Source organism: Rhipicephalus microplus, chromosome 1 (genome assembly GCF_043290135.1).
Source record: "Rhipicephalus microplus isolate Deutch F79 chromosome 1, USDA_Rmic, whole genome shotgun sequence".
Classification (NCBI taxonomy): Eukaryota; Metazoa; Arthropoda; class Arachnida; order Ixodida; family Ixodidae; genus Rhipicephalus; species Rhipicephalus microplus.
The window spans coordinates 74,608,079-74,634,155 of NC_134700.1; the positions used below are offsets into that span (position 1 = coordinate 74,608,079).

The following is a 26,077-nucleotide window of genomic DNA, read 5'->3' on the forward strand; positions in this document are numbered from 1 at the left end:
GGGTGCTATTACAAGCTCTGGACTCGAAGAACAGTTGTGGGCAGTCCAACTGGCCTACGATGCAGCAGAGAGACTTGGTCTTTCTGTTCCGACCTGGGAATGGCCTGCAACATGCTAAAGCACGCTTCGAAAGAACAAATCATGTGCATCTATACCCCTTTTTTCTTTATTGCTACTGAGCGCTTTTCTCAGTTGTTGGTCGGCCTTTGCGGTGTCAGTTTTTGCAAGCTATCTCTTTAACCCCTTAACTGCCCCTTTCTTTTTTTTGAAAACTTCTGGTTAAAAAGTGCTCATTTTTCCACATGCCTGATTTCAATTCTGATTGAACTAAAAAAATAGATAATGGGAGGTAATCTAGGTAGGACAATGGGAGAACATAATGGGAGGTAATTTAGGTAGATGAAAAATAAAATAGCCACAGGTAGGAACTGAACCTACAATGTGTGGATCCAAAGGTTGTATTTTCTTCTCATTTTGGTTCCAATTACAATGCTAATGCTAAAACACATTGATTGATTTGTGGGGTTTAACGCCCAAAAACTACCATATGATTATGAGAGACGCCGTAGTAGAGGGCTCCGGAAATTTCGATCACCTGGGGTTCTTTAACAAGCACTCAAATTTGAGCACACGGTCCTACAACATTTCCGCCTCCATCGGAAATGCAGCTGCCGCTTCGATCCCGCGACCTGCGGGTCAGCAGCCAAGTACCTTAGGCACTAGACCACCGCGGGGGGGCAATGCTAAATCATAAAGTAAACTTTTAGCAAACCATGAAACGAAGTTGCTGCACAAGTGGAACAACTGCCTCCAGCACGATTGGTTTCATACGTAGATTTCCCACCATTGTTCATCTCTCAGTAAATTAAACACCTGTTAAGGGAGGAAGAGGCACTTAGCCATCAGGCCTGTTATTATTTAAGTTAGGGTGATGAAAACTTATGAGATGGTGTATTTACATGTGCAGATGTCAAATAAGAGCTCAGTTTTTATGTACCTCCTACAATGTTGCTTTTAATTAGTCATTAATTAAAAGTTCTTTTGGTCACCTTTTTAGTAAATTGGCTCCACAGGTCTTGCTGAATTAAATGTCATTGTATTCTACAACTAGCAAAAAGTGCAAAAAGTTTCATGGCTCTAGCTTTTCTACAACAAAAGTTATGAAGTTTAGAAGTTCATTCTTCCATTACCAAGGAACGATAATTTTTGTATTTTATTTTTTATAAAAATTTATAATGTCCTATAGTTGCATATGGCACTTTCTTGCACTCACTAAGCATCCAGCTTTTCAGGAAGACAAACATTATCAAATTCCAGTGTACCAAAGCTGAGAAGCGCTTGTCAGAAGAATGAAAGGAGGCCAAAAACTGAAACTGAGAAAATGGCAAAAAACAAAGCTCTGTATATTCAAGGAATTCTACACAAACAAAAATGCCTCTCTTTGCATATAAATGTCTCAGAAAGCATTAGGGCAGTAGTCTTTGTCACACTCTTGTCATTGCTGCCCCTTTGCATGTTGCAGGAACCTGGAACATGCTGAACGCTTTCGCTCGGCACTCATGATCCGACGAGAATCCTTCTCTTCTGCCCGTCGCTCGCTCATGGAGTTTTGCTCTAGCTGAAGTTCTTTGAGGGTACGTGTGGAGGCTTTTTTGATTCCTGAATTGAAGCGCATCACGGCCTCAGCAACTACAGTCTCAACAGCTATGAGTGAAGCATGCTTCTCTTTAGGCATTAGAGACCATATGACAGAATGGAGTGCCTAATTAGCATTTTGTGTCTTGCCTCTCTGGCAGAGTTTTAGCTGCTCCTTGTCACAAAGTCGCTCGTAGACTGGAAGTAGTGCATCACGGACATTTTGTGGGAAGTTGTAGGTGTGTCTTGTCAGCGGTTCTTCCATTGCAGCAGCAGCATTCTGCTTGCACCATGAGTCACTGCCACTTGGGCACAACGTTTGGTCGGACCTTTCATCAGTCGATGTCACATGATAATATGTGGCCATGGCTGCCCAGTGCATTGCATCTACGTCAACAACATTAGACTTCAGAGCCCAGCCATAGTATCTCGACAATTGCTCTATGACATCACCTGTCAAGCGGCCTTTCTACTTAGTGTTTCGCCAGAACCTTTAAGCTTTTGAACAAGATTGCGTAGTGCGGTACTCTTTTTTTTTTTTTTTTGAAATGGTTTATACAGTCCTCTTTTTGAACCTGTATAAAACCATAAACCGTCGAGTTTTTAACAGCACGAAATGATCTACTGTCCCCATCACACAGCATCACTGTCTACCGCAAGCCGCGACGGGAAATTGAGCGCTTAAAGAGAGTGACAGCTGCCTCCACTTTCATGTGCACTGATTTGCACTGTGTATTTTTACGGCAGATGTGCGATGACTCCGAAACCAAGTAATTTGGGTGCTCCTTTGGAGGTGAGCGCTTGCAGCCGGCACAAAAATTTGACAGGACAACATAATCTGAAACATAGCCAGAAAACAGCTCTATAACAACACTCACACCAATGTGTGACAGGTGGCCTCTGGTCATCCATGTGCCATCATAACAGATGGCCACATTACCTAGGTTGTCAAAGCACAGATCTTGGTATAATGTTTTCACTGACATAACACAATTAGAGAGGACCTTGTCTGCAGCTCTTGTTGCTGCAGGATTTTTTATTTTTCAAATGGCTCTGATAGCTTTTGTGGTGAAGTCCCCTGTGAGAAATTCCCATTACAGAGAAGATGTCTTTTAGGGCTGCCTGGCCATTCCCTGTGCTTTGCACGGCATAGAATGCGCGGACATTGATTTCAAATGCAGTGCATTTAGCCTGACTGGGTACCCTCCCAGAGCTCCACTCACTGTCAACAAGTCCACAGCTGCGGCACTCTGAAATCAGCTTCATCGCAAGTCCATATTCACGCTCACCTTTTGCAGCAGAAATGGTCCCGCTGCATGTCCGGCATTTAGCCGTTCTTTCAAGAAGCTTGTTTATCGCAGATAAGTCGACGATCCCGTAGGTAGCCGCCAACAGGTCCGAGTACTAGCGCGCTGTTGCGAGTGTTCGCAGCTTGCACTCGCTCGCTGAAGTTGCCGATAAGCTGCTGATCTTATCAGCACTCACTTCCTCCTGCTGCGCACGATCGGCGCTCGTCAAAAAGGTTGTGTCGTTCCTTACGCGCTGCCTATCGCGGACGTCGTCCGAGGTGGCCGGGGAAACAGGCGGAGATGTCAGCGTTTCATCCGACAGATCGTGTTCCATCGCCGCGCGGTCCTGTACTAGGTGCGCGCCGGATATACCCCCGCCATTATCTCTTTTTGCCGTAAATTTCTTGCGCTTTTTTTCAAACTTGTGAGCGGTGCGGAACTTGCGATACAACTTCGGCATGATGAAAGGTTCTAGCCAGGTTCAAAACATGGCCGAGAGCGTAGGCTTAACGCACTGGCCCGGTGGCTGCGGCGCGCTTCGTTGTGCTGGTTCGAAGGCGTGCCTGAATGTGCAGACTTGAGAAACACTTGCTCCAATTTCTCGCTAGCTCACGCGCGCTCTACTGCCGCACGCAGTAAACAGCTTGAGAATACACGGCTGACAGCGTAGGCCTAACGCACTGGCACGGTGGCTGCGGCACGCTTCGCCGTGCTGGTTCGACGGCGTGCCTGAATGTGCAGACTTGAGAAACACTTGCTCCAATTTCTCGCTAGCTTGCGAGGGTTGTGGGGGTGCTGACACCCCCTGTAAAGTTGTTTTGCGCCGTGTGGAGCACGTGTCTCGCTCCAAGGCCGCATTTCGGGTGACGACCGCCGAGCGATAGATGCCGTTGTGTTCGCGTTGAGTACCACTGTTGGTAGAGTGGTAGCGCCGGCGGGGACCCCTGGCGGAAGGCAGGCCTTGGTGGCTGGCGAGAGTTGAGCGAGCCTCTTCTGTGCGTGGCAGCTGCTGCGAACGGTTGTCTCTAGCATGGGTCCTCGGCGCGGGGCACCGTGGGCCTGCGCGTCGGGGGCCCTCGTGGTAAGTCAAGCGTTGGCGACGCCGCCTTGGGTGTATTAGCGTGTTTGTCGTGTTATTGTGTACTGATGTCCTAGCGTATTACATAACGAGTTATGTATCATTCGGCGGACGATATCGTTGTTGTAAATTAGTTAAATAAATGTGTGTGTTTGTTAGGTTTGTAACGACCGTGTCTGCTGTGTCCGTTCACTCCAAGAGCATGGCGAGGAGCTCGTTTTGCCGAGACCCCACACTGGCTGCCCAACGTGGAGCTCTTAGAGTATCGGACGACAGTTCTTGAAGTTCGGTACAAGCTTTTGTTAGAGTCGTAGCAGAGTAGGTCTAGGGGGGAGTTCCCATTGCTAGCGTCGGCGGTGTTCTTTGTTGAGAGCGAAGAGATCGGTGTTTGTGACGTGTGAATTTGTCAGCAGGTTGAATTTTTATTTTATTTTTTGCTCGCAAGTGTTGCTCTTTTTGTTGTTGTTAGTTTGTTTTCAAAAACGTTGAATTGGGATGAGAGCCATGCGGTCTGCATACTGGGGTGAGCAAGGCCTAGAGCACGTGGTTTGTAGGCCAGGCCCGAAGCGAGCGAGTATGGAAGCCTCGTGGGTGGTCCAGTTTTTCGTAAATAGCCTCTCCTATCTCTTTGGGCTCAGGGAGCCGGGTGTCGTTGCTGACTTGTATTGCGGCTCGACGCAGGGGCGTCGTGACACCGCCCGGGGCGGTGGACGCCGATTGCTCGGTAAGCTGCTGTGTACGGCGAGCGATAGGGCCACCTCACAGAGTGGACGTCTCCTCGTGGCTGCCTCTTCTGCCCCTAGGCTGGGTGCTGGGTGGATGCCGGTGGTTGCCGAGCGACTCAATAGACCTGATTCACATAAAAAACAGCGCCAATAACGAGAGACTAGAAAAAGAAGGAGACAGACAGCGGCACTGAACTTACAACAAGATTTATTTGCCAGAACCGCACAATATATACTTGGTCATTCGCTTGGTTCGATTGCGCTATCATTAAAAGAAATAGATTTCCTTCGGCACGTTAGCACACGTGCTGCTCATGGTGCGTTGTGAAGATGACTATGTGGTTGTTAGGTGGATTCTGTTTTGTTTGTTTTGTATTTTTTTTTTTGTTAGATACTGACCAAGTATATATTGTGCGGTTCTGGCAAATAAATCTTGTTGTAAGTTCAGTGCCGCTGTCTGTCTCCTTCTTTTTCTAGTCTCTCGTTATTGGCGCTGTTTTTTATGTGAATCATGTCGTACCAACTCGCCCAAGCAACCACGTTAGCTACTTTCAATAGACCTAAGGCTCTGCGCAGCCGCCTGTCGCATGTGGCACAGCTAGGTGGATTGTAGCATTGAGGTGTTGCGCTCTGCTTCCCTCACTTTTTTTTTATCTTGCGATGCACGAGTAAGAAAAAGTGATTCTCCCCTTAAATGGAACATATTTTCCAGTTCCTTTAAGGTTCTGTTTAATGAGAGTCTGCTGCAGTGTCCCCTATAATTTCCTAGGCTTTACTGTCTCTGTTGGTTTCGTTTAGATTATAGCCAACTACCGTAATTACTCGAATCTAACGCGCACCTTTGTTCTGGTTAAGCGAGTTCATAAATCGCATGCACATTAGAATCGAGTACGAAAAAAAAAAATGAATACGGTCATTCTATTGCCATCGGCATTTCCAAAATGGCCACCCCCTACGTGCGTAGGCCATTTCTGCCTATGTGTTTTCCATGTGCGGCACTTCGTACGTGTGCTGAGGAATTCGTCATCTTGTAGTGCATTAGCGTCGACGGCATGGAAGGGCCGACTCCAAAAACTCGAGTGCACCATGATGCCGCTTTTAAAAGAAAAGTCCTCGCGTGTGCAGAAACTGACGGGAATCGGGCCGCATCGCGGTCGTTCGGAGTTCCCGAAACGTGCGTGCAGGACTGGCGGAAACAAAAGCAGAAGATTGTCGACAGCAAAGCTTCATGCAAAGGCTTCAGTGGACCACAGCAGGGTCGGTTTCCGCAAATTGAAGAGCTGCTCGTGGAGTATGTGCTTGAGCAGCGAGCGGCACAGCGGCCTGTGACGACAGAACTGCTCCAAGTGCGGGCTATACAGTTAGCCTTAGAAAAAGGGCTAATGCGGAGCCAGTTAAAAGCGCTTTATGAAGATTAAAGTCTTTTCCCTCCGAAGGCGAACGATGAAAAGCCTCACAGTTGTCAGAGGTTCCTCCTAAACTTGCGGCACAACAGCAGCTACCTGCTTGGGCAAATCGGGAATGTCAATCAGACGCCTCTTTACTTCGACATGCCTGGCACCACAACCAACGAGAAGAAGGGGGCGAAGCAAGTTCGCGTGCTGACATCGGTCCACGATAAAACTAGTGACGGCAATGCTCTGTTACACATCAGATAGGCACAAGCTTTCTCCGTACCTCATATTTAAATGGAAGACGCTCCCGAAAGGAGTCGTTTATTCGAGTGGTGTGCTCGTGCGGGCCAACGAGAAAAATGGGTGAGCGTAGCAATCGATGTCTTACTTTTTTTTTTTTTTTTTTCATCGTGGAAACCGGGTGCGCGTTACAATCGAGGGCGCGGTAGAATCGAGTAAATACGGTAAGTACAGAGGCCTTCAATCAATTTTCCCTCTTGCAAGCGGACAACTGTGACCACTCTTTGTGAGGACAATCACGAATGGATGTTGGGCCAGCTCACCTGTTGTGGCTTATGGTCAAAAGAAAGAGGCAGCGCCTGCCCCCGTCGATCGGCCAGCACCCCTCGAGAGTCGCCCACGTTGGCCACCAGCAAGTGGTGGACATGCACCAGTGCCACCAGCAGTGTGGAGCCTGGAAGAGGGAGGGGGGAACATGTATAGGATCAAAATAAAGTACAACACATGTTTAGTTGCCGACTTGGCAGAACATACAGTGTGCAAATACAAAGACTTCTACACTCACGAGCCGCCAAATTTTCTATCAGTGGAGAAATCATACAGACAAAATAAAAATTGAGAACAAACAAAAAATATGTATACACACATTAATATGCAAGTTACACCAACACAGCAATGTAGCCAAAACAGCTAAATCAAATTGAAAAAAAAAAAAAAAGACCGTACTTGCCAAGAATTTGGATGGTACGAACCAAAAAATGATTTCCCTAGATGCTGAAATTCTGACAATGAACGCCAACTAACGAAAACATTGGTTGTTGGAGTCATGGTAGATCCTAAAAGACCAAAGGTAAGCTAAACCAACCACTCTAGAGAAAGTCTTATTTATGGTTGAGGCACAGCCAGGAAAAAAAAAAAGTGAGAGTGGTGGCTTTGGTGCTCAGCACGGTAAAGCACCATAGTGTTCTGATCATCTCATGGCTCAAGCGCACCGAGCCATGTGGCACTGTCCTTATGGCCCGGTCAAAACTGTTGTGCTTCAACAGAACACAGGACAAGAAGCTCTTGGGAGGACAAATGTTCCTATACTCGGCGACAGCTTTTCTTGACATTGGAGCGAAGGCTACGGAGCCGGGGCCTGCGCACATTTGTGTTACTACGCAAGTAGTCCGGCAGCTGGCAGCCGATTTCGGTTCCAGTTTCAGTTTTCACTTGCTCGCTGCGCTAGTGTGTTTATTATAGCAAAATGTATGCATGCAAAATGGGAACGTCAGAGTTAAACTTTGATGAGAGTGCATACATGCAGCTAGTTACTGCGCTGTTTATATACTGGTACATATAAAATTTTCCGTTGTTCAGAACGTTTTCCCAGCATTATTCAGCCTTTATAACAGTGAAGTTTAAGGTTCCGTGTTCAGCCCAGTATATACGGGTACGCGCCACACGTGATCGAAGGTTAACGTTTACGGTATTGAGCCCTGGTACAGGCGAAATGGAAGGCCGGTTGCGGCACGATCCGGCCACGGGTCTGTCTTGTTTCAGTTTTGCTGTATTTGGTTTACGCCCTCAAAGGCTGTCAGCAATGATCGGCGCAGACTGCGCCTCAGTGTTCGAGAAGCCTCACAATTGTTGTAGATCGTTGTTAAGATTGCGCGCAAGACGCGAACAGTGAAGCTTATTTCAGAGATTGCGCGGCCACCAGTGATAAGGCTGAAAAGTTCGATGCGTGATGTATAAAAGACGGCGCGTCCCAACGATGAGCAGCTTTTCCACGGCCGATGCTGTGCTCGCCGCTGCAAGAGCAAGCAGCAGACGCAGCCGGCGTGCGGAAAACGTGGTGCCGTCCAAGAAATAAAAAAGAAAAAAACTAGGGCGCACGATAACTTCTTTTCCATGAACAGCGTCCCATACTTGTTCTATCCTTATAATGAAGAAAGTTTTATTTATTCGGGCCAAGTAGCTATTAGAATCAGAAAATAAAATAGGTACTATTTCCTGGCGCGCGCGCATGCAGGCAGTTCGGCTCTATAGCTTCCACAGTGCTGTCAAGAAAAGCTGTCGCCAAGTATAATGCGTGTATTTTCAAGGTGCAAAAAAAGGTCACCCAAGGTTGTATCCTTTCACTGCATGTAGACCCATGCCACTGCTTTATGCAAAAAAACGGGGGGGGGGGGGGGGGATGACGACACTGTTTTCAAGAGTTTAGCTTCATGTAGTAGGTATCTACTGCCACGCCTACCACTTTTGCTGCCGTGCTTTCGCACAAGGGCACAAGACAGGAGGAATGATGAAGGAAGGTGAAGCTGTGGTTTAAAAGACACAAAAGAAGGTGGAACATGCTCTCGTCAGTTTTCAAGTCCATTGTATTAAAGAGGGTCGCATCTGTAAATTTTGAGAACTATAGACTCTAACTCAAGCTTGTTGGCTATACACAATGAGTTGAGCAGTTGGCACAGCCTGTTGTAGGCTATAAATTTGTCGCTGTAATGCCCTACAACTAAGCTGCTTTGAATATTGAAATGTTCTAATGAATATTACTATATTAAAATTCACTTCAATTTGAATTTGTTGAAAATTTGGGAGTATTCAAAATGTACAAATAGATGTATATTCATTAGTGTGTTACCCCCGGTAAAGATGGTTTCACTTCAGTGCAGGAGTGCTAAGCAATGAAAACACCTATTTAAATGTATATTAGTTTGCATGTAACCTCCTGTAAAATGGTTTGACTGCAGTAAAGAAATACTACGCCATGAAAACACCTCACCAGGAGAAATCCACAATGCAATGAAGCATCACTTTAAAGGGCTACTCACTAGGCCTCATACCAAATTTTAGTTAGATCATGGAAGTTGTTGGGTATGCGATGAGGAACATTTTGCCACAAAAATGTTTTGAATCGGTTCATTACGAGTCGAGAAAACTTCCTTTTTGAAGTGGCGCAAAACGAGCATGAGAGGAGGCAAGCTCAAAACCCTTGCCTCTCTTACGCGTAGCCTTCCCAAGCCAAATCTCTTCCCTACCCTCTCCAGACCGACCAAGAGGTCACGTGTGCATGACATGCCTGAAAAAGCCTAACCACCGCGCACACGAACCATTTTTTTTTTTTTGTTGACCAGCGTTCTTTAGAGGTGTACTGCCTGTTTCTGCGGGATTGTTTGGAAACGCTGGCTTAGACGTGGTTATAGTGAACTGTCACTATATGCGCAGTAGAATAGATGAGCACAATGAGTGCCTGAACGCTTAGGAGCGTTCCATGGCTGTTGTCTGCTTGATGCGCTGATCGCAATCTAGTACACTGTAACCGCGGGGACACACAAACGCATGCACAATGCCGGCACATTAGCCCTCCATTTCGTTGCAACTCAGGGGGAAAAAATTTTTTTAGAGAAGTAACGCTCACATTCCCTTATTGCGTCTCATGATTTATCTAGAGATTTATTAGTCTTTTCAAACAACAAATACAGAAACTACGTATGTCGTGTTAAATAATTTTCGCCACATCACATGCTACTGTTCGCAACATCAGAACAGAGTCATTACGTAGAGGAACAATGTCACTGCACTGCCGTGTACGTAGGACCATTAATACGCGCACGTCATGCCCTCATTCAGCAGCGTTCATCTTGAAACTTGACCTATTTTCACGGTGCGTAGCGTTGCGAATTTTGGCAAACGTGATCATGAACGCATCATCTACGCATTGCGCTTCTCAGCTCAAAATCGTCAAACCTGGTGAGTGGCCCTTTAAGGTTAAATGAACATATTATCCTCACACGGATTAATAATTTTTTTTTTTTTAAGTTTACAAGCTTGTTATACCAGCTTATGTGCTCTTAGTAAATTTTAAAACCTAGCATATTTTACAGGTTATCCCCTGCATTCTACCAAGAGGCAAATCTTGCTACTATTAAACGCAGTTTCCACTTCCTTTGCATCAAAAAGAGTGTCATTTGCACAAGCCTTGTTTAACATTTTACAAATATCGTTCAAGTTAGTTTATTCATTACAAATATGCCCTTTTTTCTTTATAATAAGCAATTTATAATATTCGAATTCGCTTCGAAATCGTTCTTCGAAAAACACTACTCGCTTCGAGCCTAAATTTCACTATTTACACAAGCCTAGTACCTACATCACATCTCTTGGTAGTGGCTTTGTATGAAGCTATTATTTCCATTTAACTCACAGCATAGTGATATTATTAGCATAAGTAACAAGCCATTTATCCCTTACATTACCCTCTGTGCAAAGGTGCTTGCTGGAATCATGCATCGACATGCTAGGTAGTGAAGGCGAAGCAAAGGAAAACTTCACACAGCCTTGAGGTAGTCCCGCTCTCAAACTTTTCTTTCGCTTAGAACAGAAATTACTCTTTTCAAACTTTCTGCATATATTACCAGCGAAGAATGCTACAGAAAGATGTGCAAGTCATATTTTTATTTGGTCGGCAGCATTGCAAAATGCGTCAGAATTTAATTTTTTCAAACTTTGTCCTCGAAGTCATTTTAGAGGTACACTACTGTGAAACAATTAATCAGCTTACAATTACAAATTATTGTTTAAACATTTAAAATGTCCTTAATTACACTACCACAAGTAAAAATCTAAGTCAAGGATTCTTATTTTTAAACTCTGTGATGAAATTGTCGCACATAAATATCAGTCTGATGTCGTAAATTTGATGTCTGTTTGTTCTTATGACGCATTTTGGCCAAACGTGCTCAATAAATTCACTGAAACTTGGCTGACTCAGATGACAGTGGACTTTTTTTACCAACTCAGCACCTAAGCAGGCCCTACTAAACATGTATATCAGGATGATTGGTGCTGGAATTTGAAGATGCACTGCTACCAGCACTTTCATTTCTGCAACGTTTCCTCACTTGCTAAGGCTTGAGGCAACAGCAGTAATCCTGGCATTTTCGAAGGGTGGCCCAGCAATGCATTAAAAGAATAGTTTTTCTCTTTAGTATCTACTTAAACTGATTGATAAACACAGCCAAACTGATCCTCTTTTTCGGGAAAGAAACCTTGATTCCAGGGCATACGCATGCGATGATGAATGCCAACGGGTGATAAAAGATATACACACCCGATAGATCGTTTCGACTCTTCAGAATGGACAGGAGATTTGTGTCCAGCTGCAGAATCTCGTCGGTGAGTAGCTGTGAGAATTCCAACAGTAGCTGTGGCACTGCCTCAGCACCAGCTGAGTGCCATTGTCGCTGCACGGCCCCCGCCAATTTGGGCATGAGCGATGAGAACAGGTGCTGCTCAGCGAACTCTGATGCCACCTGCAGCATGACTACCAGCGTCACTGCTCCACTCGTCGGGTCGGTACGTCACCACATAGACCTTGGGCCACAGTCTCACACTAACGGTGCATTTGACTGCTTCCTACCACACTAAGACTCACTGGCGATGCGAACTGAAAGAGTGAATCCGGCAAAGCTGTGTTCATGCTGAACCAATGCCTCCTCCATTACTAAATGCCTGTCACGTGCTCCGTTAACCAGGTTGCGCACCCTCTCGCTCTTTTTTTTTTCCGCAAGAGGCAATGAGCGCTGCGTAGATGTGAACGCCTGCAACAATGATCATGTGATGCTGCTTCCAAGAGTGCCATCACATTTGTTACCGCCTCGAAGGTGCTAGCAGCACCACGCTGGCAGATGCTCCGTATTTCCGCTTCCACCGGAAGTCGGTAAGGCAATGAATGCCACCTCACAAATTTGTAGAAAACTGAATCGAGCCGTCGCCGCCACAAGGGGAAAGTGAGCGACCCGGCGGGCTTCTAGTCAAGGAGGCATTGGCTGTACCGATAGCTGTATGGAAATCAGTCTGGTCAGGAACAGACACAAAGACAGTTAAAAACATACACACTGACCATCATTGAAAGCAGATAAAAGCATATTTTGGCCCCCATACGGGAGCCTTGTTCACAAGTGAAAAATGACTGGATAAGCGGTCTGGTTATGCATTTTATAAAATGTGACATAGGCAACGTGTATAGACATATGGAAAGTTTCCGTCATTTAAATTGAGTGTGTGCACCATTGTCCGAGCCCTGATAGATCGACATGAAGCAGAGATAACCAGTTCTTTTCTCTTTCTGTTATTCAGCTCATCTAATCATTTTTCACATGTGAGCAAGGCTCCCGTACGAAAGCCGAAATTTTGTGCTTTTATTTGCTTTTAATCATGATCAGTGTGCTGTTTTTAATTGTCTTCGTTTCTCCCAAACAATTGAACAAGCCCTATGACGATGATTATGTTGTAAATTTCAGTCATGCCCTCTTATTGATTACCCCAGTGCCTTAAAACACCATATTTGCTGGATGCCTTCAGATGGCTTTTTTGGTAGCGGTAGACATCTTCAGATGGTTGAAGACATGATTCACGGCAGCAATGAAAAAAGTTAAACCAAGTAACTGTTTAGTTAAACACTAAAAATGAGAGAATGGCCCAGTAGAAACTTGTTAATTTGAATCCCAAGACACCATCAACTTTTTTATTTTAGGAGGCAGGTGCTAGGATGACAAACATTATACTACACTGCACAGGTAGAACCCAAAGGAGCCGCCTCCAAACTTGTTATCATGCGTTATGTGCTACTACATGCTTGTGGCAGGTGTAAGTTCATGGGGCTCTAGCAGGAAACAGAGTTCATCACTGAGTAACACACCTGAAACAAGCTGAAACAAGCATCTACATAAATTCATATGAGCAGCGAGCCATAAAGGGGCCCTAAAACACTATTTAAAGTAATCGTGGTATGAATTCACTGGAAGAGCTTATTGCCTCACGAATTCAACGGCGCAGAAATATTAAGAATCTTTCCAGTGCGAGTGGAGATTTGTCGCATGCTGCAATTGCATTCTCTCTTCTCTCGTCCAACGAAAGCACTGGAAGTTAAGCAGGGAGGGATGGCAGGGGCAAAGAAAATACGTCACGTGCGGCTCGTGACCTTGAGATTCTTTATTTTATTTTCTTCAAATTCACAACCTTTTCAGTGTGATCGCGTGCGCACACGGGGACAAGTCGTGGTCTCCCGCAGTGACCATTGTAACGACCGAGCGGGCCATGTTCAAATCAGTCAATGGCTGATAGATGGCTTCCTACGAGTGATTTTCGAGCGTCTTCCGTCATTTGTCGAGAGAAGAGAAAGCAATTTTTAGCTGACTCTGACAATTTATTGTAAATTCCAGGTTGCGTGCTGCACTATAATATCTGCATTTAGTGTTGTCGGGAGCCTCTACTACTGATCGGCACTGTTTTCTGACCACGCTCAAAAAGTGTTGCAGGGCTCCTTCAAGTTTAAATACAAGACACTATTTATGTTCCAAAACACATTGATTTGCACGGGAGAGTTAACAATGAAAATTAAAGGTGATCAGGAATTTGCATTTACATGCATTTTTTCAGTCGCAGATCTATGAGCCCTGTGTGCAGCTTGCCCAAGAGGTCCAGCGCGTCTAAATCCTCATCTCATACGAGAGATCCTACTGTTACGTTGCTTTGCATGTGTAGTAAATCTGGTTTGATGTGGTTTCACAACACGTCGTGATCCCTCTGGCCTGACTTCCGTAAAGAGCGATGCAAACCAGAGGCTCCCTGTTTGAATTGGCCGTTGTGGATACTGACGAGTTCAGATTAACGGGTGTTCTTCCCCATAGAAATACACAGGTCTATAGAGACCAGGGCATCAATTCGAATAAAGCGCAAGTTTGAATGAACTAAGTTTGAATTAGCAAGGTTTCACTCTATGTTCTAAGCCTACAATATAAACCAATCAAAAGCTCCACTAGAACGCACTACAGAACTCTAAGGTGACCAGGTGAACTCGCTACAGGATTAACAGAAGACTTCACACAAGTTGCTCAAACAGTGCAACAATCATTAGGAGAACATAGGTTAATTATAATGCAGCCTCTTTTGTTGCTCCTTGCAACTGAGATTCACAGCAGGACAGCCACACCATCTTTCCTAGGTCACTCAATACTACTGCAGTGATGTGGCTGAATGAGTGCTGATGGTTGCATAATGTCTCCTTGCCAAATTACTCTGCAGCATTCATTATGTTATTATCAGGACTATTACTCAAAGCATTAAGAAGCTTGATATGCGCATTCATTTACAGTCTATCAAATTTTGAGTGGGACTACCAGAGTACAAAACTCACCTCTCCGCCATGGCCATCGAATACTCCATAAAGATGAAGATCATGCCGCTCATCACTCAGAATGCAGAAGCGGTCCTCCATGCGGGGCCTGCGCCCCTGCAGTGCAAACACGCCTGCGTGCTTGGCCTGCATTGCAATGAAGTGGAATAACTTTATTGAATAATGTCCTGAAAGGCTTGCGTGAATGCGTTCAGGGCTCCCACGTTGGGACTGAAAAGTTTAGCACTGCAAAGAAGGACTTTTCTGTCAACTTACAGGCAATTGGGCCCAATGTTCCACCCATGCTTTTTGTAACGAACACGTAAGAGTAGGCAACTAAAAGACAAGAACTTGGTAAGAATGTGAGCAGTGCTCTACATTAGATGTGGTCGTAGCTGTAAATATTCCGAAAAATACTGACCAGCATAGGTCGGCAAACTCGCTCATGAGTTGACTCACTCGGACTTACTCAGACTCAGATCAAGCCACGAGTCCGAGTTTGAGCGAGTCCGGGTGAACAAAATTTTCATGAATCTGAGTCCAAGTGAGTTCGCTTGAAGAAAATTTTTATGTGTGTGAGTTCGAGTGAGTTCCCCTCGGAAAAAGTTTGGCGAGTCTGAGTGAGTTCAAACTGCCATATATATTTCTTGAGCGAGTTCCACTTTATTTTCCCGACCTGATTGATTGATTGATATGTGGGGTTTAACGTCCCAAAACCACTTCATGATTATGAGAGACGCCGTAGTGGAGGGCTCCGGAAATTTCGACCACCCGGGGTTCTTTAACGTGCACCCAAATCTGAGCACACGGGCCTACAACATTTCCGCCTCCATCGGAAATGCAGCCGCCGCAGCCGGGATTCGAACCCGCGCCATGCGGGTCAGCAGCCGAGTGCCTTAGCCACTAGACCACCGCGGCGGGGCTATTTTCCCGACCTAAGGTACTATCTAGTCATCATTAGCATTACTATCAGCCTTACTTGGATTCCTGTTCATATTCGCATCTACTCACAAGTATTCCAAAGCAATGTCATGCATACACCATTTCAATATGTTTTGATGACAGGTGCAAAATACGTAGGGGGGAGCCTTGACCTCTTGCCCACCAGCTTTTCAAGGGATGTTCTGGATAAATATTTTTTATTCTGTCATCTATTCCAAGAGAAATGGCCTCACTGATTTGCAAGTACCCAAAACTCGTTTTCAAAAATACAATGACAGAAGGCGCCAAGAAAAGCACCGATTACATGAGATGTTGGTGTTAAGGAGCACAGACACTATGGTTGAAAAAGCCGATTCTAGGCCAACAGACTCACTCAGACTCAGATCAGGCCATGAGTCTGAGTGAGTCCGGGTGAGTAATGTTTTGGCGAGTATGAGTCCGAGTGAGTCCGGTTGAAAATAATTATCGTGAGTGCAAGTCCAAGAGAGTCGAGCTCCACCAGTTTTTCTGACCTATGCTGACCAGTCTGTAAGGACGCTTGAGAAGAAAAAGTATGTGCGCACAGAAGGAGTTGCGATAGCGTAGAAACAAAAAAAATGGGATATTTGTTGAAACAGGAACGCCTACCATGCATTTTTTCTCTGTCAATGCAGATTTTTACAGACACCATGCAAGGCCATAGTGCCATGCAGGCTCGTCGATAGTTTTATCTTCACTGCTGCCTTACTTTGCCAGAATTTCCTGGTAGCACAAGCATTGCTGTAGGGGTAGTGCCGACCCCCACCACATTATGGCACACCTACAAGTTTCTAAATATGTATAAATACAAGCAAGGAACCATAACTAAAGCATTTATGTATACGCTGCATTTAGAAGTTCAATTATGTGCCATTTTTATTGACATACACAAAAAACATGGAGGAGGCTTGAACAAAGAGCGAGACTGTTTGCTTGACAGGAATTCGGGCCCACCTTTCCAAGGCATACAGCCTGACAGGTGATGCCGTGCAAAGCAGAAAAACACCGAATATGTAGATTTGTGGCAATAAGTGCCCCAAGGCAGTATACTTTGCATTTTTTCTGATAAAAGTAAACACACTTAATGTGCAGAAAAATTTTTTAAGAAACACACGAATTCCCGCATTATACTTTTGAAGAATGAGAAACTCATTGACTACACATGATTACAGCTTGGAAACACTGCCAAAAGAAGCAAGAACACTACAGAAATGCATGCTAACTGAATAAATAGGAAACAAAAAAAATTTAAGTGTTTTCTTACTGGTTGATAACTGTCGTAAAAACATTTGTAGATCCTTGGGTTTTCAAGTGGTTTAGGCCCTGCTGCTTCCTACCTTTTCTTTTCGCTCCCTGCACCTTGGCCACCAGTACAGCTGCGAATGCATCTCAAAGTAGCCCAAATTTCGCATCATTTAGTTGTTAGTGAGCGCTCGAGACTCTTACGATGCTCGCACATGTGCCTGAAGCTGAGCGCCTTCTACAAAAGCAATTGTTTCATCAGTGGATCCTTTGTTTCGGTGCTGGCACTGCATCGCTTCTACGCCATAAAAACCCGACATAATAGACTCCTGTTACAGCTAGCGTGCCGTAGTAGGTTTAGGGGTAGGTAAAGCCATAGGCCGGTGAACTCAATCATGTGTCGACTCTCTCAAACTCGGATCGAGCCACGAGTCTTAGTGAGTCCAGCTGAGTAATACTTTCCCGAGTCTGAGTGAGTCTGGTTGAAGGAATCTTTCGAGAGTATGAGTGATTTTGGCTAAGGAAAATTTTGAGTCTGAGTGAGTCCAAAGTGCAACATGTATTTCTTGAGTGTGTTATATGTTCTTTTGCCAACCTAAGGTCCTATCCAGTCATCCTCAGCATTACTATCAGCCTTACCTGGATCCACGTTTATACTGACGTTTACTCACAGGCGCTCCAAAACGGGGTCGTTCATACACTGTTTCAATATTTATTGATCAGAAACATGAATTACATAGGGTATTGTCTTGACCCCTTCTCACCAACTCTTCCAGAGAAGTTATTGATAAATATATCTTATGCTGTCATCTTTTCCAAGAAAAATAACTTTACTGGTTTTTTGCAAGTACTTTGCTTTGTTATAGGTACACACTAGAACCCTAGTTGTTTTTGTTTTATTATTTTTTTACCCTTTTCTGTGGCTGCTGATTCCCCACTGTTGTACTTTGCCTTACACTCCTGGTCTCTTGTGTCATGGGGGTTGACATTGCAACCTACAGGGTTCGTATCGGAAGCTTTAGAAACTGCTGCAGAAAAAAGATAGCGGATGCTGAACGCCCTTATGCAGAGTCCCGCCTTCTGTGTGTCTTGTGCCCCAAACCCTCTCTAGCACTTTTAATCTGCCTAACGTTGCTTTTGCTCTGTGCTGGGGATATTGAAGCCAATCCAGGCCCCAGAGTAGATGATGTGTATGCTCTACTGAAAGAATGCATTGAAACTAACAAAAAGAACTTTGACGCCATTACAGCAACCTTAAACGAAATTCAACGGGATGTTGCTGACATCAGGTCCCGAGTTTGCGCAGTTGAACAAAATTTACCTATAGTACCTGAAATAGGCACGGGCGTCAAAGCAGTGAATGACACACTTGAGGAATTTAAAATGACTTTGTCGCGGACTAATGGTGACCTTGAAGGTGTTGTCGATGACTTAAATAATCGTTCACGAAGAAATAACTTGCTAATTAAAGGTTTAGTGGAAGAGGAGAAAGAGGACTATGAGGCTAGCAAAAAATTAGTCAGGGATTTCTGTTCCACGAAACTAAAAATAAACTTGCAACCCGGTGACATTGAACGGGCGCATCGAATTGGGCAGCCTCGTCCTGATTTTACGCGCCCACTGATAATAAAGTTCTTGAATTTCAAGACGAAGGATTCCCTTCTTCGAAATGCGCATAAACTCAAAAACACTGAACCTAAAGTCTGGCTCGAGGAAGATTTCTCCCCTAAAATACAGTTCGCAAGGAAAATGCTCCGCGATTTCGCTAAACAGAATAAAGGGAAGGATGAACGCTACAGCATACGGTATAACAAACTGAAGCTCAAAGGACACATATACCACTATGACGCAGTTTCCGCAAGAGTAGTTCAGGCAGACCCTCCGAAAATTCCCATCACGGATTGACAAGCTGTCCGATTCAAGCCTAGAAAAACAAAAACAAAAACTAATACTAAAGTTCAAAACCTATCTAAAGTTGACTTGTTGCTTTCAGTAGGTCACGCATGCTCCGCTGATATAATTCTAGGCACTGAAACATGGCTCCGTGAAGACATACGCAATTGTGAACTATCACTTCCAGATTATTTCACGGTCTTCCGTAAAGATAGAACTTTGTCTCGGGGCAGTGGCGTCTTAATAGCTGTAAGAAACTCTTATCAACCCTCCCTTGTTACTATTGATACAACTCTCGAGCTACTCTGCGTAAAAACCCAATTTGAAGGCTGCACTTGTGTTATCGGGGTCTGCTATCGGCCGCCTGACAGCAAACCAGATTTTGTTGATCGCCTAACCCATGTACTAGAATTAATTTTTAACAAATTTCCTCAGTGTGTCTTGCTGCTTGGCGGTGATTTCAATTACCCCTCCATTAACTGGGTCACACCATCATCGCTATCAATATCTGTCGGACTTGAAATACCTCGCTTCCTTCGTACCTTAAAACTATTTCACCTAACTCAAATGGTAACTGCCCCGACGCGCGGCCATCACATCCTCGACTTAATTTTTACAAACAAACCGACAAACGTTGTAGTCCAAGTCCTTGATGAAATTAGTGACCACAGAGTAGTACACTGTTCCCACCCTCTGCCTCTCCATAACAAGAAAATAAAGCCTAAACGCATACTAAATTACAAAAAAGCAGATATTGAAAAAATTAATTGCATGTTAACCGAGTTTTTGTATTCTTTTCTGAACAAATTTAGCAATCGTACAACAAATGAAAACTGGATAATATATCGGGACTTCCTTAAAAAAATTGAAAATACGTGCATTCCTGTGGTTTCCTTCACATCACATACAAGTGCTCCCTGGTTTTCAAAGAAGGTTAAAAGTTGCCTAAACAAAAAGAAAAGAGTGTACAAAAAGGCTTCGCAAATTAACAGTCACCGCACTTGGAATAGGTATAAAGAACTAGCTCGGGTGTCAGAAAAAGCTATTAAAGAAGCTAAGGATTATTATTTTAATGATACGCTGCCGAATCTGTTAAACTCTGATCCGAAAAAGTTTTGGCGAGTTCTTAACCCTAAAGATACGGACACTATAATAACATTAAAAGACGCAAATGGGTCGATTGTACCCACCTCTGAATGTGCTGAGGTTTTAAACAATGTCTTTAGCGAAGTTTTTGCAGACGAACCACCTCTTGACGAGTCCTGTTCCGTCACTCCTACTTCAATTACTTGCCCAAGCGAGCCCATTATCGTAACGGAAGTAGGTGTATCACGTGCAATTGCTAGACTTCCGCTTCGGTCCAGCCCTGGACCTGACGGCATCAGCTCAAAACTTCTTAAATTAACTAGTCACGTATCATCGTTTTTATTGTCCTTAATTTTTCAGCAATCGCTTGATTCTGGGTGCGTCCCTGACGATTGGAAATCTGGTCACGTTATACCCATTTATAAATCTGGTGATCCCTCAAGTCCAAAAAACTACCGCCCGATTTCACTCACATCAGTTTGTTGTAAACTCCTCGAACATATAATTTACTCCCACATAATGAGACATCTTAATACTAATAAAGTGTTATTCGAAAATCAACATGAGTTCAGGTACAGGCGGTCTTGCCAGACACAGTTATTTGAATTATCTACGGATTTACATGACTCTTTGCACAAATCGGTTTACACAGATGCTGTATTTATCGACTTTTCTAAAGCCTTCGACCGTGTTCCCCACATACGGCTCATCCAAAAAATAAACTGCCTAAAGTTAGACATAAAAACTACCCGCTGGATTCAGGAATTTCTATCTGGTCGCTCTCAAAAAGTAAATATAAATAATAATCTCTCCAGTTCCTGTGTCGTTGGGTCAGGAGTACCTCAGGGATCAGTTTTAGGGCCTTTATTATTCCTGATATATATTAATGACATTGCGAACAATATAACTTCAACAATTCGACTGTTTGCCGATGACTGTATAATTTATAGACAGATCACATGCACTGATGACGTAGCTATCTTGCAAAGCGATCTAAACACCCTGGCTAAATGGTGCCACACGTGGAAAATGGAAATTAATACAGATAAAACAAAGGTCATGTCATTTTCTTCGAATCCAAATACTCCATTAAATCGATACATGTTATGCAGTTTGGATATTAAACGAACCTTTTCTTTCAAGTATCTTGGCGTGATATTTACTCCTGATTTAAACTGGGCCATGCATATTGAACACGTAACAAACAAGGCACTAAAAAAACTTGGCTTTCTTAAGCGTTTATATCTCGCAAACCATGAAACTAGACTTCGCGCTTACACTTCCCTCATCCGTGCAACCCTCGATTATGCTTCAATTATTTGGAACCCTCACACAGCTATACTGTCCGACTGTATTGAATCTATTCAAAACAAGGCTGCCCGCTTCATTTTGCACTCGTACTCGCCATACCAAAGTGTCTCAGCATTAAAACAGATTCTTAATCTTCCAGAACTTAACACTCGTCGTAAATTCTTCCGCTTGACCTTTTTTCACTCTCTGTATCATGGTATTACACCTTTTTCATGCGCTCATATTTTTCCGGCCCATTATGTGTCCAATCGCACTGACCATGCTCGTAAAGTGTCCATATTTGCAAGGACCAAAAAGTACCAAAATTCCCCTTTTGTGTTATCTGTAACCGAGTGGAACGAGCTTCCCAGCGAGATTGCGATGATAAATGATCCGTCTGCATTCCAATCAGTGCTGCGTACATTTCTTGATGTGTAATATGTCTACTGCTACTATATCTTACCCTGTTGTTATATCTCGTGTACCAGCGAAACGATGAAGAACTAGTGCCATGCAGATTCTGGAATTGAAATGTATTGGAGATGTGAAATGAGCCATGTGTTACATCCATGTCGTAAAAATGTACCTTTTACCTAGTTATGTCTGATCGCTGTGTGCGTTCCTTTTATATGAATTGATGTATACCTTGTTTTTAACAGTATCCCCCCCCTATGTAATGCCTCTCGAGGCCTTTAGGGAATTTAAATAAATAAATAAATAAAATACTCAGAACTCACTTTCGGATGTGTCAAACAGAGCTAAGAAGAACACCGATTACTTGCGGCACTGGTGCAAAGAGCATTGACACCATTGTCCAAGAATCTAATTCCAGGCTAACCGACTCATGAGTCGACTTACTCGGATTCACTCAGGCTCGGATCGATTGGTGAGTCAGAGTGAGTTCTTGTGAGTAATGTTTTGATAGGTTAGCTTGAGTCTGAGCGAGTCTGGTTGAGGAAAACTTTCTTGACTGTGAGTCCAGCTTCGAGGAAATTTTCGTGAATCAAAGTCCGAGTGAGTCCGAAGCTGTAAATATATTTCATGAGTGAGACTGAGTGAGCTCCACAAGTTTTGCCGACCTATGGATGGAGCTTCTACACATGCCTCTCCAGGACAGACCAGTGCGACAGAACTGATCATCAGCACCGGCTGCTTCCCGTCTACACCCACATGTACCTAAAAAGTGCCTGCCTGTCTCAACCGTGCCAGCCTTCACTAATGTTCCCATATTTTTTTTTTCTTTACTGTGTTTGTGTGCATACCAGCTCCTCTATGCCTCAAGTAATGCAAAGGTTGTAAGTTTAGCATCCACTGCCAGCAAGTTGTCTTCCTTATCCACCACCCTTTCTTCTCTGTTGGCGGGGAATGAGGCCTAAGGCAAGTTCTAAAAAAAATGACCCGGGTCCATGTCAGATGAGGCAGCCCGAATCCCCCAGCAACACCGTACTCTACGCCCATGCATACCCGTAGCAAGAAAATAACTACAAACAATCCTTTAGTTCGTGTATATGGTCTAGGTAGCGATGTGAAAGGTTGCCTGTATGGCTAAGGCTGCACAAGAAAATATGTGCATATCTGCTACTGAGCTATTTGCAAATGGCTGCTTTGTCTATTGTTGCGTGTGATTTATTTTTTTAGTACTACCTTAATTCAGCGTGTATTGCAAAAGGGTGTCTACTTGGTATGGCATTTCTTAGTGTATCTCTAAAGTGTTTCTGGTGTCACATTAAAAACACTGCATTTGCTGCCTTGAAAATTACAAAGATTAGGTCTTTTAATACTAACAATGTTTAACAATGTTAGAAGATTTCGAACGCGATTTACCCAATCACTAGATGAACATATCCTGCGTTTGCCGCATAAACTGTGGCATCCCTGGCATTGTCAAGCCTGCGCTTCTAGATCGCTCGCAATCAGCACAAGGACGAGATGCTCAATGAATACCGCCTACTCTCCTCTGCTTTCCCGTTTCTCGCTCATGGTTCAGGCATATATGTGGCGAACGCAGGAAATGAACGGTTTTTATTCAGCGCTCGTGTCGTCGCATGTGTCTCCCATTAATCACGTGGTTCACGTTTGCGCCGTTCCTACCATCGATCACCCGGGCATATTACTGATGGGCCGTAAAGACATCCGACAACCTTATGTGCCCGATTGAGCGAATCAAGAATGCGTGGCCTATCAATATAAAATAAACCAATGTGCGTCATACAGGATCTTTCTATGTGTAGGAGCTGACACAGGAAGGCAGCTCCGATTACGTGCCGTTCGTCACAGCTGATCAAAGGTGCGTACAACAGTCGCCGGGCAACGCTTGCCACGAATGACAACCGGGGGTGGCGGTCAGAGCAGATGCCGAAGGAGGCCGACAAGCGAGCTTTACTAAGTGTGCACCGCGTTTAGCGTGCGAGACTGACCTGCAGTTCCCAGGAGCGCCTCTCGGATGCCGAGCCGACCGGCTGACTGCGCATCAGCAGCTTCTTGACGGCGTCGGGCCGGCCCAGCAGTTCGAGACGTCGCATGAGCAGCCGGAGCCAGGCGTCGCCCGGCGACTGGCACAGGAGGACGGCGGCCAACAGGGCCACGAACACGGCCAGAGTTCCGGGCCTCAAGACATACAGGCGGACGTAGAAGGCGGCCGCGTCCGCCATCGGCAGCAGCTCTGTGCGCGCTGCTCGCGACACGAGGCTCACATGAGCCCAGAAGATCTCCTGCACCACTTCGCCCTCCAGCTCGTCGTCCATCCCCACTCGCTGTTGTCAGCGCGAAGGTGCCACGACGTGGACCGAGATGAAAGTGGAACTCCTTCCGATGATTCGAGATGGTTGCTCGGCTGCTGCTAGATGCAGCTATCTGCGCGTGCATACAGACACACTAGACAAATGAATGGCCAGAATTCACATCAACCCACGGAGGAAGGACATGATGATGATGGTCCTTGGATCACTATCCACTCTGGGGGATCGGCCAAGAGTCTGGCGAATCATACTGTCATACATACTGGATTTATAATGAATATTTATTAAAAGCTAAAATAATTTTAAGATATCTTTTATTGTAACGTTAATTATGAATAATTGTAAATTTAAGTGGCACTATTTTGTGTAATCTCCCAAAGACTTAAGATCTTTTGACTAGGAAGGCTGAACAAAGAATCTTTAGCCATTGATAAACCTACCAAATCTATTCGAGTCGCATATAAACTTTTCGACAGCTTTGAAAATATTATGAGACCACGTCCGGTACGGCAGTAACCAAGTTATCTTTTTAATCCAGACGCACGAGCCAGAGAGCCAGTCCTGGTAGGTGTTCTGTGGCCAGCCCGCGTGACATACGAAGATGATCACTACAATGGTTTGGTCATACAGATGAAGATGAAGTACATAGTCAGCGCTCACACTAATTTCCCCCCTTCGTGAAAGAGGGCAGCAAGTTAGAAAGGGTTGGGACGCCGGATATATCGTTTCAGTCTAGAGACGTGGGCGATCTCGGTGTGGCGGCGACAACGATCAGGAGCCGCGTTGACAGGAGCAACGCGATAGTTGACTTCAGATGTTCGTTCCAGGACGGTGTATGGACCGAGATATCGGTGAAGGAATTTTTCGCAGAGCCCAGGTACACGAACAGGTGTCCACAAAACGACTTCGTCGCCTGGGCAGAGCACAACAACTCGACGCTTCGCATCAATGTCGATTTTTCTCTTGTCCTGAATGGTAGCAGTGTTGGCGCGGGCGATTTCACGGCAGCGGGCGACGCGAGCAGCGAACTCTTCCGGGAGAGATGAAGATGGATTGGAAGATGTGGACAAAAAAGTAGTGTCCAGAACAAAAGTCGGTACACGGCCATACACGAGAAAAAAAGGGCTGAAATTCGTCGTACGCTGTATGGCAGTATCATATGCGAACGTGATGAAAGGAAGTATTGTGTCCCAGTTTTTGTGATCCGGTTGCACGTACATAGAGATCATGTCGGACAAAGTTCGGTGAAAACGCTCAGTCAGACCATTAGTTTCTGGGTGAATCGCTGATGTGGTCTTGTGGATGGTGTTAGAGGCCTGTAAGACTTCAGCAAGGACATGTGAAAGAAATGTCTTGCCACGGTCACTAAGGAGCACAGGCGGTGCGCCATGTCGTAAAATAATGGCGCGAAGGAAAAAATCGGCTACTTCAGAGGTAGCACCAGATGAAAGAGCTGCCGTCTCCGCGTAGCGAGCAAGGTGGTCTACGGCAGTAACAATCCAACGGTGACTGGCTGGCGTGAGCGGAAGGGGTCCGTATAAGTCTATGCCCACAAATTCAAAGGGAGTGGACGGGCACGGCAGTGGTTGCAATGGAAGAGACGCAAGAAGAGGCGTGGTACGTTTTCGGTGCTCGTATGACGTGCAGGAAGCGACGTACTTGGCGACAGAAGTGGAGAGGCCAGGCCAAAAGCAGCGAGTCTTGAGGCGGTCGTAGGTCTTGTGGAACCCTAAGTTGCGAGCTGTCGCATCGTCATGAAACACTTGTAGAACTTCTAGACGAAGTGAGCGAGGAATGACGGGAACCCATTGGTTACCGAGAGGATGGTAAATTTGCCGACATAATGTTCCATCTTGAAGCTTGAAACGGGCAAGTTGTCGTCTTAGGCGGCTGTTTGGAGCACGCGATAAGCCAGTGAGCTGATCAATGACTGTGCGGCAGTAGGTATCGGCATGTTGGAGCGAGGCGAGATCTGTGGACGAAAGAAGGTCCGCCGAGGCAACTAACTCTTTCGAAACAGCAGCCGTCTGTTCGGTCCCTTTGGTGGGCGGTGACGAACAGATGGAAGGTGACACTTCGGTGCTTTGCGAGAGCACCAACGTGACAAAGCGTCGGCATCTTGGTGCTCTCGACCCGACCTATATGTGACGCTGTAGTCACACTCTTGCAATCGTAGTACGGCCAAGGCGTCCCGACAAATTTTTGAGAGACGATAACCAACACAGAGCATGATGGTCAATCACTATTGTGAAATGCCGGCCGTATAAATAAGGGCGAAACTTTTGTACGGACCACACGATGGCGAGACATTCTTGCTCAGTGATGCTGTAGTTTCGCTCAGCAGTC

The 26,077-nt window shown here is 45.0% G+C and overlaps 1 protein-coding gene across 1 annotated transcript in view; it reads right to left on the bottom strand.

Moving 5' to 3' along the window:
- The window catches only part of LOC119178698 (protein phosphatase 1L), a 40,563-nt gene extending 16,654 nt beyond the window's left edge, over positions 1 to 23,909 (bottom strand). The window contains exons 1-4 of the mRNA XM_037429928.2: positions 23,411 to 23,909; positions 14,544 to 14,669; positions 11,457 to 11,658; positions 6,685 to 6,815 (exon numbers count right to left, since the gene is read on the bottom strand). Coding sequence (XP_037285825.2) covers positions 6,685 to 6,815; positions 11,457 to 11,658; positions 14,544 to 14,669; positions 23,411 to 23,737 — 786 coding nt within the window. The 5' untranslated portion in view covers positions 23,738 to 23,909. The remainder of the gene's footprint in view (positions 1 to 6,684; positions 6,816 to 11,456; positions 11,659 to 14,543; positions 14,670 to 23,410) is intronic.
- Between the last annotated feature and the right edge of the window lie 2,168 nt (positions 23,910 to 26,077).